Source organism: Ochotona princeps, chromosome 7, assembly GCF_030435755.1.
Source record: "Ochotona princeps isolate mOchPri1 chromosome 7, mOchPri1.hap1, whole genome shotgun sequence".
NCBI lineage: Eukaryota > Metazoa > Chordata > Mammalia > Lagomorpha > Ochotonidae > Ochotona > Ochotona princeps.
The window spans coordinates 40,558,316-40,581,505 of record NC_080838.1 but is presented as its reverse complement, the minus strand read 5'-3'; the positions used below and the strand labels follow the sequence as shown (position 1 = coordinate 40,581,505).

The following is a 23,190-nucleotide window of genomic DNA, read 5'->3' as shown; positions in this document are numbered from 1 at the left end:
ATTCTTGTATTCGCAACACACTTTAAGCAAAAAGCCTGAAAGATAGCATAACTCATATTGGAAACCGGATGCAAAACAACCAGACTGAATTGATGGATATCCAAAACGTCTGAGTGGGGAAACAATATGCTGATTTTGTCATGGTATTAGTGTTAATCGTAATTGAAAATTGAGAATTTAACTAGTCTGTGGCTTATGGGGTTGTGAGACTAGCAGATTTTATCGGAGGGATAAATCTGTACTCTCCACTGATTCTGATTCTAGCCTGGAGGGTTGGCAGAGTGTGGGGGCCAACAAAAGTCGATGAGGTTTCTAGGCAATCACTGGGTCCTGCCTCAGAGGCTCAGAGTTTCCTTAATGACTGGTGTGGGCCATTGCCAAGTGCTCCTTGTGCGCACTGAGAACTGTACAGATCCTTTGTGTGGTTCACACATGTGTATGGTTGTGGTATGTGGCTACTGTGGTCTCACACCAGGCATTGGTCCTGTTGGCAGAGAGGTGGTGAAGCAATCTATGAGTGTGTTAGCCAACTGGATCACATTCTTACTCCTGGTGACAACAGAGATCTACCATGCCCCCAACGTGGGTGTCACCCTGAAATCTTGACCCACCCTTAGGCACTGAATGGAGTTCCTTGGATTCACTTAGCACATGCCTCTAGCTATCCATTGAAAATGCGAACACTAAACCCCACAGAGGCATATTTTAAACATAAAACCATCAGAGAACACCAACAAGTGCCTCCACAAATGCCTAAAAAGAAATACGAGAAACAGAGCATCTGGGAGGCCGCGGATGATGGTCCAAGTATTTGGGTTCCTTACACCCATGTGGGAGAGTCAGATGGAGTTTCTGGCTCCTGGCTTTGGCATGGCTCAGCTCTGGCTATTGTGAGCACTGGAGTCAATTAGTTGATGGAAGATACATTGCTTGCTTCTTCTCCCATTGTTCTTTCAAATAAACAAATAAATCCCTTTTTAAAACATTAGTTTTAAACCAGTTGACAAACTTTTAAATTAACTTTTATAACAGTGTAGAGAACAGCCCTACAGCACATTTGTGTTTAAACTTCAGGTTTTCCTTATAACAGTATCTTCAACAAGTTTATATAAAATTGTTATAAAAAACTATGCATGATTTTTTAAATTGCACCGAAATAGACTCATCTGTTAATGAAAAAAATATGAGAAACGTGAAGAAAGTAGACAATATGAATCCCCAAAAGGAATACAACTAATCTTCAATATTTGAATGTAAAGACAATGAAATTGGTGAAATGCCTGAAAAGGAATTCAAAGGAATGATTGTGAGATTACTCAAAGACACATAAAAGCAAATACATGAATAAAGGAAATCCATGTATTGCATGGATGAGAAATTTTGCTTGGAGAAAGAGATACTGAAGGGAAATCAACTAAAGTAGTAGAAATGAAGAATTCAGTGTGTCAAATAAAGTACAATGGAATGAGATGATAGCAGACTTGGTAATGCAGAAGAAAAAATATATCAGAGACAATAAACTTTTGGAACATGCTCCCTATAATTATAAAGAAAATCATGTGGTTTCAACAAAATATATGTAATTAAATTTACATTATTATTCTATTAATCTGTTTTGTATACAACTGGGATGACTAAAAAAAAAAGTTTTTGTTTTAAAAACTTTAAACAAAAAGGCTTACTGATGGCATAAATCACGTTGGAACCTGGACAAAAAAATGAAGAAGAAAATAGGAAAACTGAAAATAGTGTTTGTGGTTTATGTGATACTGTCAAATGACCTAAGAAACATGTCTCAAGAAATCCTGAAGGTGTGAAAAGAGGGGATGAGTTGGAAGGGCTATTCAGTGAAATAATGCAGAACACTTCCCTAATTTGGAGAAAAGTTGAGACATCCAATTGAAGGAAGAACACAGAACTCCTAAAAGATCAGACCAGAAAAGACCACAACACATTATAGTCAACTTTAAACATTAAAGCCGAAGAAAAAGATTCTAAAATGACAAATGTCAGATTACCTTTAGGCGCTCTCCAATTAGACTCTCAGCTTATTTTTCATCAGGAATCCTACAGGTTAGGATAGAATGGAAAGACATAGTCGAAGTCCTAAAAGAAAAACTGTGAAGGCAGAAGACCTTCCAAAATACAAAGAAGTTGTAAGAACTTGTCATTACTCAGCCAATCTTACAAATAAAACTTAAGGGTGTGCTATACATAGAAACACAGAAAGATAATTATCATTATGAAAGAATGTGGAGGCAGAAACCTGTCCCAGTAAAAATACAAAAGAAAACAATAGAAATATTTACAGAAAAAAGGCAGAACCAACTCATTACTTATGCAGAATAACCTTGAGTGTAAATGGCCTAAATTCTCCAATTAAAGATATAGACTGGCTTAATGGACTAGATAACATGATCAATCTATTTGCTGCCCACAAGAAACATATCTTATCAACATAGATACACACTGACTGAAAGAGAGCATGAAGGTATTCCATGCTGACAGAAAGCACAAAATGAGCAGGACTAGCCATTCTAATATCAGACAAAACAGACTTTAACACAAAAGCTGTTCAAACAGATAAAGAAGGGCTTTGTGTAATGATGATAGTACCAATTCAACAGGAAGATGTGACTACAGGAAATGCATATGCATCCAATGCCAGGATGCCTGGCCACTTAAGCCAAAATTTAATGGATCCAAAGGAAGAAACAGGTTTCAATACAATAATGATGGCAGCAGGGCGGGAGGTGGGGAGGGCATCAACAGTCCCCTTTCATCAGTGGATGTATCAACAGGACAGATAATCAACATAGAAACAACAGAGTTAATCTACACTGGGACCTAATAGACCTCACTAATATCTACATCCCATATTTGCAGAGTACATATTGTTTTCATCAGTGTATGAAACTTTCTCTAGGATAGACTATGTTTTGGGACTTAAAATCGAGTCTCAATAAATCAAAAAAATAGAAATTACACTATTTCTTCTGATGAAAATGGAAGGAAGCTGGAAATAAACAACTTAAAAATGCTATAAAATTTGCAAATACATGGAAACTGAGTAATATGTTCCTGAATGAGCAGTGCATTATAGAAGAAATAAAAGAGACACAGAAAATGCCTGGAAACAAATGAAGATAACACAACAGATGAGCACTTATGAGATACAGCAAAAGAAGTGTGAAGAGGGAAATTTGCAGCAGTTAGTGCCTATATCAGGAAATTGAAGAGGTATCAAATAAGTGATCTAACTGTACATCTCAAGGATCTAGAAAAATTAAAAAAAATCCAAAAGTGGGAGGAAGAATGAGAGAAGAGATAAACTTGAAATGATAAGAACTACATAAAACATCAATGAATTGAGAGCTTGCTTTTTGCATTTTTTTCACAAACAAAATTGACACATAATTGGCCCAACCAACAAAAAGGATACCCAAATCAACAAATGGACCCATTATCCGTAGCCAACTAGCTAAATTAAATAATAAAAACAATTCACTTTTTCAAAAGAAATTTAAGAACCAGATTTTACTGACTCATTAAATACTAAAGTTTCAATAACTAATTTTAGAAAGATAAAATTTATTAATTACCAAAATAGGACCCACTGGCTACCATTAAAAACTATATTCATTGAGCATTATTATTTCAAAATGCAGAGGAAAGGCTACACAAAATAGTGCATACATTTCAATAACAGAAAAATAAACACATAAAATTCCTTACTCCCACTTTAACCAAGGGTGTGAGTCTATTCTAAAAAAACTTCCACATAATTTGTGATATCTCGAACTATAACCTTGTTGGCACATGCCATTTTACTTGACACATTCTAAAGATCCTGGGTTATTGCAACAGTTACTATATAAAATTCTGTGTAGGTAGTATGACTCAAATTTTTTGTTCTTTTCTGACAGATTTTATTAGAATGACATGGATCCAACATGGAAATAATACCACACACCAGTCTAGAGTTACAACATTAACATTCATGTACCGGTGACATGGCAGGATTTCTCCAGTTTTATTTTGTTTTACTTTTCTGCTTAAAAGTGTTAAAAAAAAGGTGAAGCTGTAAATCTCTGTTAACTTTCAGAACAATTCAAAATATCTATTAGATATCCAGATATTCATTTCTTCCTGTAACTCCTCAAAATTAATTTCCTTTTACAATATTATTGAATAATTGCAAATGATCACTAAACAAAATGTTGTAAGACTAGAAAGTATTTTCTATTCAGTAAAAAGTAGAGACAGAACTGAAATAGTTTCATAACGTTGTATTCTAAAGTTTCCTAGCATTTAAGATCATTTAAAAACTTCACCTTTCCAAACTAGAAATAGATGTTCATTTATGCCAGAAAATGAAAATGGTGTGCTAGTAGGGTGAAACTTTTTGGTAACATAGCAGCTTATTAATTTATCACAGAAAAAAAGGAAAAAAATTTCTTACAATTGTCATCCTAAAAATCATGATTGCTTTGTATACTATAAAGTCTTAAAAAAGTGTGCTATCAAAGAAGTGTAAAAATTCAATGAAATGGCTAAACTGCAGCTGGTAGCTTCTTGCCATCTATGGATATCAGTCATGCTTAATGAAGATAAAATAATTTAAGATTTCAAGACACCTAATAGAACTCTGCTAATGATTTAAATTTTCCAATGCTTACCTTCTCAAAATCCAGTTTATGTGGATAAAAATATTGACCAACCATAAGGTGCTGTTAACTTCACGCAATACGATAAAAGCCTCTTCTGAATTAAAAAGTTTATACTCCAGCAAAATGTTGGTGTTAACATTCTAGGAACTTTAATGACTTATAAAATGTAAAAATAAGATACGTAAGAAAAGGAAACTGGCTTCTTTTGAATAATATGTCTCCAACTTTTATCATTCGAGTCAAAGCAAGTCTTTGTTCTTAAAAACTATTATGACAAACATCAGTGACTCCATCGACAAGTCAGAAGCAATGTTTGATGGAAGAGCTGAGAAATATCTATGTGTATATTTCTCATTTTGCAAAGAAACACTGAGAATGGTTTCCCTGTTGGGCTAAGACACGCAAGAAATAAAAAACCTATGTACTAAATTATTAAAAAATTAATTCATATTCTACATAATCCTAAACATGATGCTGCATACAAAGTTGTGTTAAAAATCAGTTAAGGAAGAGTTATCAAATTAATCCAAGCCATTCCATAGATTGTTTTGAACATTTGTCTTTTTTCTATTAAAAATTTGAGTATGAAAAATAAGAAGTTCACATTTGCATATACTCAGATCTTGTATACATCAATCATAATCCATATTTGTGGACAATTCTTGTAAAGATGCTACAGGTAAGTAAAATCATGAGTAAATATTTGCTTATCAGTACATACATATATATATACACAAAATATTGTTAGATTCTTGTGAGAACTGAGATATACACACACACACACACACACACAGCAACATACCAAATGATACACAGTAAAACATTATAGATAATTGCTTGTGAAAAATGTCTGGTAATTCTTAATATGAAAGGTAATTTGAAAGCTTAAAAAAGATGATCAAAAACCACAGCATACGTGACTTAGAACCAAGGTATCTTTCAGAGGGACATCTGGTCTGTTCTGTATTTAGGAAGAGCTCCCTCAGTCACATCCTTCTGTCTATACTTCGTACCTCACTAGTGGAAGAACTTCCTTTCAGCAATCCCAGAAATGTCATGAAGTGATGGCTTTCTCTTGATGCTCGTGAAGTAAGATTTTGGAGGCATGTTTCAAGACCGGGACACAATTTAAGCAATCTAGGTAAATAGATCAACTTAGCTTTTTAAGGTAATAAGCCTGATGAAAGGATCATGGAACAATGTATTTTAGAAAACAACTGAGTGTATTTTTAACAAAAGATGCAATCGTGTATCTGTGGCCTTTTTTCTCCCTTGCCAACAAACTCAGAATGTTCATGCTAACATGTGATTCAGTAGACAGAGTGAATGGTACAGGAATTACCACCTGTTGTTTCCCTGCACTTCCTAAGGTTACAGTGAGTTCCTGCCATTGCACATCATATCACACAGGCACTGAGCCAGAACAGCCTTGTCACTGGGCCACGGCAATCTCTTCCTCTTCTGGCTCTCTCACCGTGATTTCCTTATATTTATTCTTAGTTCTAATGAATTACTCAGACTCAAAGCCCATCCCAGAAATAGTGTCCTATATATAGCTACTCCTTTGATGTTTTGGGTACTATATGGGAGGTTTTGGACACCACCTTCCCATTACTGATTCATGCTAAATTCATAAGCTAATAAAGCATGATTACAACATTTAGAGAAACGGAAAAGGACAGCCAAGCATTTCCTGATATGTGGAACTATAAAATCAACACTGTTACATTATTTTTTATGATTGTTACTTCTGTTGGTATTCATGTGTTAAGTCATGTATGTTATTAAAAAACCCACCATCTGTCTGAAATTTAGCATTTCTCAAAATATGACTGACTTCCAAAAGATGAAGAACAAATCTTCTTCGCTCTTTGCAGAGTCACTACAGAGTTGCATGTGAGGTGAGACCTTAAGCCCTTGTAACTAACATCTTTCCCAACAATGCCAGTCCTGTTTGCTTACTGTGATTTACAGGCTGTGTCTGCTCCAAGGAGCTGCTGGACACATTAGTGCAGGTATGCTTATGAAAGGATGCTGCTGTCTGGCATTAAATGACTTTCCAGAGATGGTCTCAGTCAAATCTACAGGAACTGCTCTCCCTGAACATGATCTGTCAGTGCAGTAGTTGCTTTCCCATCTATTTGGGAGGGGAGCTTCGTGAGGAGTCCTGGTCTCCTGTTCCTTCTATAAATCCGGATGCACCACTGACATCTGTAACTTCTCACTTTTTCAGTTGCAACCAAGATTTTGTACTTGAGAGTGATGAAGAAAGAATGCCAATACTCATGCTGAATTTTACAAGTAAATTGTTTATAAATTGCTGTATTTTCTATTTGCAATATGTCCATCATTCATAGGTATTATAAAGCTCAGTGTTAACTGGACTCTGCTTGTCTCAAATGCAGACTTTAATGTATTTACTAAATGGATTATTTTTACCTTAAAAGCTACAGCCTCCAAATCTACTGCTCCCTCTATATCTTACAACTATAGGCATTAGGGACAATCCTAGCCCTGCACTGTATTAATTCATAAACCTATGAATCATATGCATAAATTCAAGGGAAAATTAGCTTGCTTAAATATAAGAGAATAAAATATTCTGGATAATTTTAATGTCTATGAGAGAAGAAATTTTAAAATTATTTTAAATAATTTACATATTTTATTTAAATCTAAATATTTTAAGATTATTTCGCCAATAGTTTCCACAAAGCAGTCCTTTAGAAATTCAAACCAGAATATAAATGGAACGTCATTTATTATTTCATCCACAGTTTTTCATCCTAATAATCTTCAAGGAAAATGTAAAATGGTATACACTAGCCTGAAAAATATATGAGGCATATGCTTACATACAGGTCACACAAGAAAAGTAAAAAGTATCCTGGATTTGATATAAATAATGAGTACAAATATGTAGACAAAGTATTTCCTTTATTCTGTAAAATGGAAAAGAAAGCTGAATTTGAAGGTCACTGCACTTAAAATATGAAAGGGAAATTCAATGCTTATTTAAGCTGATTCATATTTCTCTCCAGAATTCTTTGTCAGAGATTGTGTTAAGGTAGACATTTTTATTTCATTTTAATACCTCTGTGATCTTAAACAGAATTTTCAGCAACAGCCCAAAACTCAGGAGCTGCTTTTAGGGTTTCACAAAAATTATTCCCTTCTATTTATAAATATTTTTATGAAAGTTTACCCAACTGGATAACCATATTTATAACTAGACTTATGCAACTTATGTATATCTGACTTGTGTAACCTTTTCCATTAGGCACAATGTACAAGTTTAACAGTGGTATAAAACAGGCTATTAAATGTCACTAATGAAATAGCCTTTCCTAATACTTTTTTTTTAAACTATGTGCCCAGCCATTTAACTCAGACATCATGCGTAATACTGAATTCTAAGAAAACTATTGTCTACACATAACTGCTGTTGGTGAAAATAATTTCTTTTCTAAGTAGACTCACTTTAGGACAAAATTCCAATTATTTCTGGTTCTAAATCATTAGGCCAACTCTTAGAGATTTAAAGTATGCCAGAAAAACACAAAAGAAAACTCTGATTAGGATATATAAGAAAGTCTGCACACTTTAACAAGCTTGCTGTTTCCATGCCAACTTCTGCTGAATCTGGAAAGCATTAAAATAATTTTCTCACAATTGACATCTTTCTATTGTGCTAAATTCATTCCATTTTCACAGGCAGTACAAAATGAGTAGTGAGTTCATTAAGGCTAAAGAGAAAGGCAAGGGTTAAATAAATACGAACATCACATTAATATCTGAGCCTAAATGTTTTAGCAGAGCCAAAGAATCTGTTTAATCATTCAAGTCAACAAAGGTTAAGATAATAAAATAAACTTAGAAAAGCTTTCCTTTTCTGGAACTTAATCTGTCTCACTGAAGATGTTTTTAAGATACTATCAGTTTTGCATAGTCCCAGCTGCTATGAAAATTTTCTTGAATAAAATACTAGAACTTTTTTAATGAAAATAGCAAAGCAGAGTTCCTGGGTGGCTTATTGAAACTGAGAGCTTTGGACTAATTTAAAACCAGCTGTTGGCTGATGATATTGAGACCAGTAACCACTAAATCTCTTTATCAGGGCTCTGTGTTATTTGCCAAGATGATAATAACCAACTGATTAAAAAATTAATACTCAGGTATAGGCAAAAGATATCTTCATATTTTTTCATTTTATTCCCTATGTTTGATTAGTAAGCTTGCTTCAATTTCACGACACAGTATAGTCCCAATATAATCCTATGATTAAGACAGTACCCCAATTTAAAAAGTTATTATAAAACATTACAACAGCTTTACTTATTTTTAAGGTTGTGTTTTATATTACTACCATAGAGAAGAGAAATCTGAGTCATTATAATCAAAGCCCTGGTATCATTGTGGCTTCCAGGTCTATGGTTCACGATGAGGTCACTGGCGTTTCTGAATAGGGAAAACAAAATGTCCTTTCTAATGATGAAGAGAATGGTGGCAGCAGCAGGTGCAGACAGTAATGCCAAAAGCCTTAGAGATCTTCAGTTTGTTACACTTGACACTGAGGTTCTGCTACTGATCAATAAATGTAAAAAAATTTTTGGCATAAAGCAGAACCCACTCACAAAAAGTAGTGTAAACCAACTACCAACAGCCAAAATCAGGCTTTATTCACTTGGCCATTCTAAAGAAAAATTGCTAATTGCAAATATAACCAGATCTTGATGCTATATAAATTTGGAATTGGCAAAACTGAACTGTGAGAAAAACTGTTTAGAAGAAGGTAATCCTTGTTTAGGGTTCATCGTTGCCCTGCCTCTCAAAGATATAAAGAGAGGTTGTAGGGCATGACATTGTGACAAGGAAGTTCTAGGATTATTACTATGTGACACATTCACTCATGTTTTGGGAGGCTGACAGTGCATGGGCTGTACTGACTTGGTTTATCATGATTCAAAGAGAAAACAGCCAGCTCTGTGTGTATGTGGTGCTTCTCAGAATTTCAACTGTATTCACAGGGACATAGAAAATTAAAATTGACAAGGGTACTAGCAGCCATATGCAGGTAGTTTGGCATTGTGGAAAGAATAGCATTTGATCTGCATTTGTGTGAAAGATTTTGAAGAAGTAATTTAATCTGAATTCCAATCCTCATCTATAAAAACTCTGGTTATATTAATATTGTGCTAACAGAACGATTGCAAATATATGGGAGAATATATGTACAGGAAATGTTAAATGTAAGTAGCCTGGTTGAAATTACGATTCTGACACTGACTATTATCTTGGAAAAATATTTACAATTTCTAACTTGCTTTCCTTATCTATTAAATGAAATAAAAATAACTATGGTTTGTTGAAATAATGTGTGTGTTCACAGTGCTTGGTATTAAGAACTCATTTAAGCTATTTATGATTATTATTTCTATCACAAATATTTCTGTGATGTCTACCATTTAAATATTGATGTGAATGACTTTATAATAACTAGCTTATTAATAAGAATTGGCCTGATCCCCTGAAAACTTCCCAGACTAGAAGAGCTGAATTTGAATAACATTTCTATCACTTATGGATTGTGCCAACACAACATCTTAGATTTCTTCGTGAAATGTGGAGAGAATAACCAGCTATGATTTGTCAAGGACTTAGTTTGGATTTTTTGTATTTTATTTTGTTAATCTTAATCATCATGGGGATAGGTAAAATTAGAGTTACAATTCATCCCTTGTGCATCTCGACTCCATCCGATGTGGACAGCTATTTCATTTTTCTGCAATCACCTTTAGTTTCCCCTGATAAACGCCCTCACTGGCCTTTATGAAGGCCTAGAGCTGACATATACAACTCCCTAGAAAAGTGTTCAGAAGTTATATGACTAAGCAATTATCAATTATAATTATTGGCAAGGCTCTATTTCCTACCTCAAGTTCCACTATATCTAAGAATCTTCTACAACTACCCTGTAGCACGTTGTCCAATCCCTACTAGAATACAAGGTAAAGACTTTCTCAAAAGTGTGCGTTACGGAATATGATGGTGAACTGAAGAAATCTGAGGCCTGGTGGTTGACAGCGTGGATAAAGCACCCTTCAGACCCTAATCTAAAACCTTAACTGTTGAATTGCAATGTGTGCAAAAACTTAATTGATAATTAATGGCAAATCTGTAATGACATCTCAGGAATCAAGGAGAGAAAAGCAATTCAATGTCAAACCCATTCACCTGTGGAAACTTGACACTCAGTGTCTTACAGAATAAAACCAAGTGGTATTTATGACTGTTACATTATACCTAAAATTTTAGTTGAAATTGAGGTCATATATACTGAAGAAAGGTAATGCTTAAAATGTTAGTCGATTCTTCTACCATCTGCCTTCCTGTGTATTGCAACCTAATTCTCCCAACTTCTCCCTTAATTTCTCATGATTCCAAAATCCCAAGTCCAAAAGTATTTCTATAAACCTTCCTATGGCTATCTTTTAATTCAGAATATTCTGTTGGCCATCTTTGTTTGTTTTCTTAAGTAGTTCTTGTGGTAGTCACTCATTGCGGTGTCCTAATGCCATCTTTAAATGCTCTATCTCCCTTTTCTAATTCCCTAAAGATGGATTTTTTTCTTTCTTTCTTTCTCCTGGTTTTCAGAGGATACACTCCTTGCTGTGAAACTATCACAGCACCCATGGATAAGAGACAACCATTTGATGACATGTAAGAGACTCTGATGTGGGGAAATATATCTGTGGATGTTACTTAAGAGCTTATGATTGTTCTGAGATATCAGCTTCATTGTACCGGGGTTGAGGAAATCTTTTGACACTTTACTGGATGAATAAATCCACCTCAGAGTGCATCCATTAACCCAAATGCTTGCTGCCAAAGCTTGGGTATGAAAGTTGCCTAAACTGTCCTGCTTGCCATCCTCTGATGAGGCACTTACTATCCTCTGCAGGCCTAGATGAGCTGGTTGCCATGTCCCTGGTGTGTATCTGTCCACTACACAGGCAACAGCAACTGAAGAGGCCCAGTCCTGATAATGTGAACTCCAAAGTTGGACTGCACATCTTGTGATTTTTCCCTGAGGCCAGAATTTGCGTTCAGCAATCCAGTTGGGGAATCCCCCAAGAAATCTCACCTGCAGTGACCTCAGGCTTGACTCTTACATGTGCCAGCTAATGCAAGGTCAGGTTTTGCCTGTTACCTGCACCAGCCAATCACATATCAACAGATGTATTGCCTGGTTAGTTCTGCCCCAAGCTATATGTCTCATGTGTACTGGCAGGTATTGTGGGCTAGCCCAGCCCAGCCCACCACAAGCCCAGTCCTCACACACACCAACAGGTGCTGTGGCCTATTCTAGTGACTCCCAATAACTCCCACCAGGCCTGCCCCAGCCCTAGTTTTTGCATGTGCTGACATGTACTATGGCATATTCTGGTTCATCCCCCATCATCCTATCTGATTCTCACACACGTCCATGAATGCTGCAGCTTAGTTCAGCCTGACCCACCTCAAGACCTAAGTGACACACATGCTAATGGGAGTTGCACCCAGCCTGGCCTGGCCTGCTACTAGCCCTGGCTCTTGTGCTCACCAGTGAGAGCTATAGCCTAGCAGGGCACTTTCCCAAGTTCCCCTACCAAGTCTACCCCCAGTCTCAGATCCCGTGAGTACCAGTGAGTGCTGTTGTCCAGCACAACACGGCCAGCCCCCAGTCCTGGCACTCACAGGCAGGTAATGAAGTCTAGCCCAACTGGCTCTTGCTAGGGGGTTGCTATATTCTAGCCTACTCAAGCCCATCCCAGACCTGGCTCTCATAAGACTCAGAAAGTGCCATAGCCTCACACCTACATCAATTTTGACTCTTGCAAATCTTACCAGGTGCTGGAGCCACGCCCAGTCTGGTCTGCCCTGACAGAGCCCACATGAATACCAATGGGTTCTGTAGACTTACCCTTCCCAGTCTGCCCACAGCTCTGGTTTTCTTACAGTGGGAGCTACAGCTTAGCAGAGAAATCTCCAAAGCTCCCCTACTAGCCCTGATCGCAGCCCTGGATCTTGTGCAGGTGGTTTAGCCTGCTGCAGTCTCAGCCTTCACTGGCAGATACTGGGGGCATGACCCACATTCTGCCCTGGCTTGTGTTATCAGTGGATGTTATGGTTTCTCCCATCCCTGTCTGCTGAGTGTTGTAGTCATGACTGGCATGGCCCACCCTAGCTCCTGATATTGTGCTTTCCAGCAGGGGCTATGGCCTTGTAAAGGAGTTTTCCAAGTTCTTCTAACAGGCCTGCTTGCAACCCCAGGTCTCACACATGCCAGCTGCTGCTGTGGCCCTACTTGGCATTATCTGCCCCCCAGTACCAGCCTTTAAATGTGCCAACAGGTGATGCAAGCCCAGCCTCCTTCCAGACCCATCTCCCATGAGTGTCAAATGAGATCCCATGAGTTGAGTTCTTCAGTCCTGCCTGGCTAGGCCTGCCACCTCCTTCCAGCTCTTGTACAAATCAGCAGGTGTTCCAGTTCCACAGAGGGGAACCCACGATTCCCCTACAAAATGCCCTAAACGAGATTTTCTTGCATTCCAGTGGGTGCTGCAGCCCAACCTGATATGGCCCAACCCCTACCTTGGCATTTACAGGCAGGTACTGAGGCCTAGCCCTGCTAGGCATGCTCCAGCCACAGCTTCATGTGCTGATAGGGTGACAGGTGATGTTAGTTAGCTAAGCCCAGGTATCCCACACAGGAAGGTGCCTTGGTCTCGTCCAGATATGTCCTCCAGTTTCCGTCCTCTAAACCACTTTGCTTCAGCTCTCCTGCCTACCTGTGAGTGCAGTAGTCCTGTCCATGGAAGCCCCCAAAAGTCATTCCTTCCATGTCAAACATACCCTCAGCTGCTCTCACTCTACCATGTCCACAGACACACTTCCTGAGCAATTCGCAGGCCCCCTGCCTGGGGGCTGGCATGTGTGATCTGCCTGGATGTTTCCTGTCTTTCTCACAAAGTTTTAAGAAAAAAAAAAAAAAAAAAGACCAGGCAACCATGACAGCACACTGGTAGAGTTAACACAAATTTGGCATTAGTCAGGACCAGAATGCCCACCAGCTATTGGCTGCTTTTCACTCAGCAGTGTAACACTTGCCTAGGTAGAAAGCAATTTAGGCAGCTACCTAAAGTTGGGAAGATGGAAATTTCCAAAATACCTATCCTATATCAATTTTCTGCTGACTCCTTTACCCATCTATTTTCTCATTTTATGACTTCATGTCTCAATTTCTGTTTGGTTTTGCAACACTTACTTCAATGATGGCTGTGCTCAGGAGTTTAGCCTCATATTTCTGTTTGCTATATATTTCCAGTGAACTCTTTCCTCAAGATTAACGAAATTTAACTTATCTAAAATTTGACTTACCAATTATCATCCTTTTTCTTTTAAATCAAATATCAAATCATAAACTGTACCCTGTCTTTATCTCCTTTTCCTATTACAGTCCCCTCATCCAATTATCTCCAAGACCTTGTGCTGAATTTTCATCACTGCATCTTCAACTTTTATCCAATTGCCTTAAAAACAAAATAAGTCAAACCAATAAAAGCTTTCCCTAGCCACTCTGTACTCATGGCCACAGATCTTGGGAATATGAATCTAATGCAGATTGAACCTCATTTGCTAGACAATCATAGAAAACCCTATTAGTAAGACAAATCAACTCTTATTTCACCCAATTCTTTTGTCTCCTCCAGTTTTGGGCTAACGGTGTGATATAGTCTGATCAATGAGACCAAAATCTACTATAAAAATTCATGTAAAAGATTCTGTTTTCTTGGAATAGTATCTTCTGTCTTTATTGTTTCTGTTAACATATAGATAGATGGCATGGTTAGACTTGAATTAGCCTTCATGTAATCATGAAGAGAAAGTTCAAGAGATTCATAGTTACTTTATTGATAACGTCAATATGAATAACATCATCAACTACCTTCTCCAAACTTATTAGGTGAAAAAAACCTCCTACTTCAGCCCTGAGGTTAAATGAAGTGTTCCTGCATACTTTGGTGACTCGATTGGAATGTCTTCCTTGACTGTACAACTTGTCCACCCACTAGTGCAGAATTTCTCACTCTGAGATTTCTGTTCAACATGATTCTCTGCCTTCACTATCAGCTGATGTTCTAGCCTAAGCTAGCTCATTTCCTCTGTTAATTCTCCCTTGAAGAGAGGATGCTTTATTATAGGTTAGATTTTTACGATACTTTCCTAAATGAAAGACAGTTTCCAGGTTTACTTGACTTCCTTTCTTTTAACCTCTTCCAAGTTCACTCTGTAATGGACACTACCACCAAACAAATTCTCACAAAATATATGTAGCAATGGAATCTAACAGTGTTGTGATAATTTGCATGAGACACACTTCAAAGTCATCCAATGTTCCAAGATGCTTTGAAGAATCCTAAAACCACAGATAGATCCAAACAATGTGTGTATACTGTTTTTTACAATATACATATGATAAAGCTTACTTTATAAATTAGGCACAGTAAACGATTTGACAATAAAAGCAGAAAACCACAATAAAAACATCAATAAAAATGTTTGATACTATGACTTGTTGGACTTCCCACCTAATATTTTCAAACCATGTAAGGCAGTGGGTCTTCAATGGCTCTCTACTGCCTACCACACTAGACATTCTAAATGCTCCAGAATATAATTTCAACAAGGATTTCCCAAATTGAAGATACAGTATTTTTTCAGCATGTAACCTATTTTCTTGGCAAATGAAATGCTGGTACTTCTTAAACAAATCCTTCCATTTTCTACTTTCCTAATATTGTTCATAATATTTTGTTTACCTGGAATATGCATTGCTTTGCTTTACCTCATATTCTAAAGATTACTCCTTTATCAATCCAAGTGTCTCCTCCTTAACAGTTTTCAGTGACTATATAAAGTGGAAGATTTTTCACTTTTCTGATATCTTATGATCCAGCTATTTAAGGCCTATAACAGGCAACCACATTGCTGTTTCATAAATTTCCTTAAGGACAGCAATGATAGAATACTATTTTATTTATGCATTCAACAAACATTTATTGACCTCTTACCATTTTGTTTTGGGATAGTGGTGTGAACAAAATAGACAAGGCACTAACTTTATGAAGTTCATGTTCTCAATGGTGAAATGGTAATGGATATGTCATGTAAGTAACATGTAAGGAATTAAAAATAGGAGCATTGAAGATTTAGATTTGGTAGTTTGGTAAGATTTAGATAATAAATATTTGGTTAGGTAATCAATGGCACTAGCTCAACCTTCAGAAGGTGAAAAGGGAGTCAATACAAAGAGGCATGAGGTTCCTATCTGAAAAGCATACGGAGCATAGTGTGACTAAATTATCATTGATGAGTGGAAAGCTCGTGTGACATAAGTTTGCAGAGGTGGCAAGGGCTGACCTTCAAGGCCTATGGAAGCCAAGTACAGTGGTTTGGATTTCATTCTGAGGTTTTAGACAGGGAGTAACATGACCTAATTTACAATGTAAAATGATTCCTCTGGCTGTTGTGTAGAAAATGGATTATACAAGGTCAGGAGTGGAAGCAGGAAGATTAATTGGATGACTATTTCAGTAATCAAGAATATGAAATGACTGAAGATGAAATCTGGTGATAGTAGGAGATAAGTGAATACATTTATGGTTTCCACATAATACCACATAATCTCTTGAACACAGGATATACTCAGTAGATATCTAAGTATTATAAATGGTTTTACATTTTTAATTTCTAGATCATCTTCATGTCTTTCCTGATTTCATTAGGAAAGAGTTGACATAGTGGGATTTTAGGGTTGTTATTAAGCTAGTTGCAGAAAGAAGTAAATCAGTTGAAACAAATGGTAAGAAGTGGAATTCAAAATCCCTAACAGGAGAAAAATAAAAATGGATAAGATATTTAAATATGATGACCTAGAGATTAAAAAATGAGTGTTCCGTAAGCATCAGCTGAAAATATGTCTTGATAGATGTTATAAAAGTTAGTTTATATAAAATTAATCTTTTTTAGTTTTTATTTAAGATTTTCTTTAAATACTGAATCTTTATTATCTTTCTTTGACTTAATGCAATTTTCACGCAAACTACAAGGTCAATAGATACAAAGGTAGACCTGTATACACATATTTTTATCTAGAGGAACTACATAATGGAAACAAGTATATAAGAAGTAAAGATACAATAGCAATATGTATTTCTACTCACGAATAAAAGAAGAATGGCCAATGAAACTGTTAAATATATCTTGACAATGGGATGCTGGACTTTCTACCATTGTCAATATCTACAATGTCAGGGTACATTTAATAGCAGAATGATAGTGACTATTGCTTAAGGAGGTACTACTATAATGATATGGTGGAAAACAGGGATTGAAGGGGGAATGGAGAGGGTGGAAGCAAATCCCCTGGGTTTATGGAACTGTATCATGAAAAATTAAAATAAAAAAAAATGGGTATAAAATGTGACAAGTTTTGTTTCTAAATTAGTGATCTGAATGTTGTCATTCTCTTTCTTATATCCCTTCCAGGATACTGGATTCCCAGCCATGAAAAAAACATCCTGCATTAGGAATACAATTCACAATCCTTCTATTCAAAGTACAATCCAGGGAAAACAGAATAGATTTTTGCCACTTTCTAGCTGAAATCCTAAGTGGCCCCTGAATCGTGTGAAACTTGGCCCCCATCAGTGTGAAAACTGGCTGAAATCTATTTGAAAGGCAGTCTGGGTTTGTCAAAGTAGTTCATGAACTTTGGCCAAACTTTCAAGGAATCTGGTCCAAGTTTTAGTCTGTAATGCAACATGAAACCAGGTGAATTTCAGATGGTTTCGGGTTTCATCCTGAAAATTTGGCCTAGCTTGATAATCAGTCATCACCCTTGGTAACGATGAAAGCCAACACACCTTTTTGAAAATGAGGGCTGCATGCGCACTGATGACAGCTACTCTGTGAACCACCCTTACTTTCTCTGCCAAAAGGAGGTTTCTCAGAATGGAAACAGTTTCTCTTTTACCTGGAAAGGGCAAGCTGAGTGATTTTGTTACTGTGTGTAGAAAGAAAAGATACTCCACACATAGGAGACGGGCCATATGAAAGGATCACCACCCACAGAGCAAGGGGCAACATTCTAGTCCTTTAAGGTTTACAAGAGTTTTATTCCATTCATGTCCATCACAGTAAATACCATGTTGTTTAATTTCTTTGACCATTATGATGAACTTTTGTTTTGAAGCCAGTCTTCAGCTAGAATAACTACCGACCGACACAAAATGTGCTGAGGCACATTCTATACGAAGAAGGGGCTTAAAAACAAGGGGGAAGAAAATTAAAGCATAACTTTTATGTAGTTTAAGAAACATGAGGAGTTACACGAAGACTGTAATCTTTGATGTTTGCATTCACTACGTCTTTTTTCTAATCTGCAGTACAAATGACTTCGATAATTAAGTACAGCGCACTTTGCAAAAAAAGACCTGCATAGTTTGTTTTCAACCTGAACATTTTAAATGTGCTCTTCCATTCTAAAAAAATTACTCTCCTCAACCAAATACTCGCTTTTGTACATAGTGACATGAGAAAATTGAGAGGTATGTCTGAACAGAGCCACTACATCATTGGAACAGTATGTCTGAACATTTGGGTAATAAGGCACAGATGTGAAGCAGCAGACTTGGCACTACCAAGGTAACAGCAAAGCATTCACCATTGTGTTAGAGTGGTCAGAAAGGCCACGTTGGAGAACCCTGAAAGAAGGCCACTTCTCCTTGCAATGCTAAATTGTATTACACCTTTCATCTGCTGGAAAATCTCTAAAAACAAGAAATTCGAATACATATTACTCAAAGTTACGTTGAAGAGTAAATGTGTTAATATTTTACTTATAAGAAAAACATATTTATGCAAAAGCTTGTACAGTTTAAGCAAAGAAAAGGCCAAATTCAAGAGAAATGCGTTTGATCTTTACACTGCAAAACAACACATGCAAATCCAAAGGACCCAGTGGTCCTGGAAAGAAGGCCGGGGTTGACTGTTAGAAATGATTCTGGCTCTTAATCAGAAGATCTAATTATTATAGAATGTTTCATTTATATACATTAAATTAAGATAATGCACAGGAAATACACATTAGTTACTATCCAGGACTTTTCACTGACAAGTGGTGTGGTATTTTTGCCAGCCATTACTATACCTTTGTGGCACAAAGACAGTTATGGGACTGGGCTACTTTCAATAAACAAGCTTGAAGCTGGAAATCAATATTTGGCTCAGGATAGAAAGACTGTAACTTACCCGAGGCCCCTGATCACCTTGTTCTCCCTGTAGAATACGAAGAAGAGATGAAAGTTTAATCAGATGTATATATGATGCTCATTACAAAGATAAAAACACAACACAGTACAGGTCTTGCCATTATGAATTTTTGGTAGCTTAGTTCAGCTATGCATCTTCTTACCTTATCACCTTTTGGACCAGGAGGACCCTGAAAAGATAAAGGAGAAGAAAATATTGATGAGAACAAAAATATTGTAGCTGGAATGCATCAAGGTCTGTGAAGAGAATCATATGAAGGGCACTGAGTCAGTGCTGTTGAAGAGGTTTATTGAGGAATCTTCATTTCCACACTATTTTACTGTGATACAGAGCATGGAAATCATAATATATATGTGTTCAAGTGTGTGTGTATACACACATATAGAATATATTGCTATAAGTATACCATCTGATGAATGAATTCGCACAAACTGAACATGCCCATCAAGTCAGTAATTTCCGCTGTGACATCCTCTCCCATTAACAGTAACCACTATTCTGACTTTGACAGTATTATCTTCCTCATCAAGTTTTACAGTTAATATCAGCAGAATCATTCAATGAGTTTTTGGTCTTTTTGTTCACTTTGAGTGAATTACATAGTTGTTCATGTTTTAGTGTCCTAATGTGTGATTATATCGTAATTCATTCATCTTACTGTTATTGGCCACTTGTTTCTAGGAGTTTTTAAGAGTTAGCTACTACAGACAGAAGTTATGAACAACCTAATACATGTCTGTCTTTTGGATAAAGATTGTATGCATTTCTGTTGGGTATATATTTAAGAGCAATTATTGTGATATGGGGTGTGCATACACTCAGTTCAATAGATATCATCAAATATTTTTCCAGTGTAGTTCTTAACAACCACAATTCCATCTGTGATGTATGAGAATTTGGGTTGTACCATATCATCTCTAATGTGTTGCAGTTTAAAAATATTGTTATTTATTAGAAAAACAGAGATGGAGGGGTAAGAGAGAAAAGAGAGAGGAGGACAATGAGGGAGAATGGGGGATTACATGATAGGAGAGGCAAATTTATAAAGAAATTTCTCCTGTGAGAAAAGCTAAATAATCTAGTGTCAAATGTTTTGACATCCTAGCTTCAAGAAAAAAATGACACTTAGGGCTTGGTGTGGTAGCCTAGTGGCTAAAGTCCTCACCATGAACGTGCCAGGATCCCATATGGGTGCCTGTTTGTGTCCCGGCTGCCCCACTTGCCTTCAGTTTCCTGCTTGTGGCCTGGGAAAGCAGTTGAGGATAGCCTAAGGCCTTGTGACCCAACACTTGCATGGGAGACTGAAGAAGCTCCTGGTTCCTGGCTTTGCATTGGCTCAGCACCAGCCATTGCAGCCACTTGGGAAGTGAACCAGCAGAGTTAAGATCCATCTTTGTCTCTCATCCTCTCTGTAAATCTGATTTGTCAATAATAAGTAAATAAATGTTAAAAAAAAATGACACTTAGAAAATTCAACTATTTAAGCTTAGCTGCTGCTGCTGGGGACTGCACTCCAACTTCCACTCTTTTCTCCCTCCAAGTACATTCTGCTCTTTAAAGTTGTGGTCGCCTTTGCTGATGAGAATCCAGAGACAACACTTCCTGTGCTAGTCCTCTCAAGGCACTTGGTTAGGTTCTGTGCCATGTGTGAGGACAAGATTTACCCAGGGTAGTTTTATACCCTGTGGCGGAGGAATAGAGGAGGCTGTCTAGGTCTAATACTTCACTCTGAAGCCACACATGCAACCAGAGCTCTTCAGCCAGTGTGCTTAAACAGACTAAGGATCCAAGAGTACACCAAAAATTCACATTCACAGTGGAGCAGTAAGTACTGCTGTTTCAGAAGGGGGTATCTGAGCAGACCGCATGGAGTCCTGGCACCTGCCAGAGCACTGGCCAAGAGAATCCAGGGTCAGCCTCCTCCCACAGCTGTGGTGGCTGTTTCAGACACTCTGACTTCCACTTGTGCATTCAGGATTAACAGCAGGTGTTTTCTTTTGTTCTCACTGAAATCCCACTCCTGATTCTCAATTGGATCCTCCTCAGTGAAAATATGGGTTGACTCTGAAAACCAAAGTTGGCTACCTTAGCAAATTCAGACAATATTTAAAAATTTGGGAGCCATGACATTTTCTTAAACTATAAAAATAAGAAGGATGAAGTATTTCCTTGATAATTTCCCCATAAAATCAAAGTTGAGTCACTATCATAGTTCAAAAAATTATTTGGTATAATTAAAGCAGAGATGACAATACAGGTTAATGCTCATTTCACTTCCAGAATTTTTGATAATGATATTTTGTTGCTTGCAACAATATCATGTTTAACAACCTAATATTTGGTAGTCATATTTGCTGTTCAGATTATCAATGGCTGCCTGAATCCAGCTTTGTTTATAAAACAAAATTTAGGTCAATCCAAAAAGAGCTGAATCAGCAGCCATAAATGAATAGTGTACCATAGGTTTGTAAAAGATTTCTTTGGTGTTAAGAGGAGAGTGATGTGACATCCTGGGTTAAACTGCCACTCGTGACACTGGCATCCCCCATTGGAGCACTGGTTTGAGCTCTGGCTACTCTACTTTTAATGTGACTCTTGGCTACTGTGCCTGAGAACAGCAGTTGATGAGATCCACCCACACGGGAGACCGAAACTGAGTTCTAGGCTCTTGGCTTCACAACAGTCTGGCCTCAGCCATTGTGTCATTTGAAGAGTGAACTCTGCCCGCCCCCCTTCTTTCTTTTACTCTGCCTTTCAAATAAACAAATGTTTGGTTTCTCTCTGTTTTTTTTTTAGGATTTACTTGGGGATGCCTCCTAGTTTGGTTTAGAATGTTGGAGTAAAGTCTTTTATTAATCCTAACTCCATAAACAGATAAATAATATTTGAACAATTTTTCATTAGTTTTAGCTCATTAGTGCTAACTGTATACATAAACATGTTAATAATATTATTACTACTGATAATACATGGGTCATTTCTGCTACAAAATTGTTAGAATATTATTAATTTACTTCCAAACTATAAGTTCTAGTGGAAAACTTCAACCTAGCTTCCTGTTCAAGTAACTTTTAGATCAGAATTTATTGACCTTTCTGTTTGTGTCAAGCCTTTATGTGAGTCAAAGTTAATAAGGTAAAAATTTTAGCATTCCCCAAATCAATTTCTGCCCAAACAACTGAGGTTTCATCTATGATGTCTATTTCCATCATGTGGTAAAGGCAAAATAATGGCAGAGAGAAACTCAATTGCTGACATTCAGAAAAATATTCCATTTCAATCCACATAAAAGTTACTAACATAAAGCTGAAGGGAAGGTTTCCTGGGAGAGAAGCACCTTCTGAGTCACTAAGACTGTAACTGCTACCAACTTTGAGTTGGCAAAAACAGAAGAGAAAATGATATTCAAAACATCACTGTCACAAAAATAAAACCAAATTCTGCTAGAGGTAGGAAAAAAAAACCCAGCACACATATGGAATACCATGCCATAATATAGGCCCCTTCTTCCTAGCTTTACAGTGTCCACTAAATGCGGAACCCCTATATTTTAAGACTCGTAATTCTTGTAGCCTTTCAAAGACAGGAAAGACAGAGTCTTTGTGCTGATGGTTTTCCAGGTTTTCCGTTCAACCTCGCTGTCTGTCTTCTTTCCGGCATTCCCAGGCATTGTGCAAGCATTACTTCATCAATATTCAGTGTCGGATAGAGAAGGAAACAGGGAACAGCTAGATTTTTCCTTGTTCATATAGAACAGAAGACTCAATTCTACAGACAATAAGACTCCTGCCTACTCCCTACACCGCATCATTAGCTTGGCCTATTGTGCTAATGAGAACACACTGAAAAAACAAGTCATGAACTCATGGAGAGATTGGGTCTACAAGCAGGTCTCTACAAAAGCAGAAAAGCACAGTGCAAGTAGAAACAACTGAAAATCAAATATTTTGCATCAAAAATAAGGACCATAGTTACATAAGTGTGGATTTACCTTCATACCTGTTTATGTCCTTAACACAGGTTAACATTTACCACTGAAATCATACTTTTCTATCTCATTATGGTAATACATATTTTTAGGGATATTTATTCAAGTCACCAAGTTGCTTTCTTTTACAGACTTTCAACTTTGTATGCAATTTGA

At 37.0% G+C, this 23,190-nt stretch overlaps 1 protein-coding gene across 1 annotated transcript in view; it reads right to left on the bottom strand.

Annotated features, from left to right (window-relative positions):
• The window catches only part of COL25A1 (collagen type XXV alpha 1 chain), a 460,541-nt gene that overhangs the window by 133,351 nt on the left and 304,000 nt on the right, over positions 1-23,190 (bottom strand). Inside the window, exons 6-7 of the mRNA XM_058666694.1 lie at positions 19,189-19,215; positions 19,026-19,052 (exon numbers count right to left, since the gene is read on the bottom strand). Of these exons, the coding sequence (XP_058522677.1) occupies positions 19,026-19,052; positions 19,189-19,215 (54 nt within the window). The remainder of the gene's footprint in view (positions 1-19,025; positions 19,053-19,188; positions 19,216-23,190) is intronic.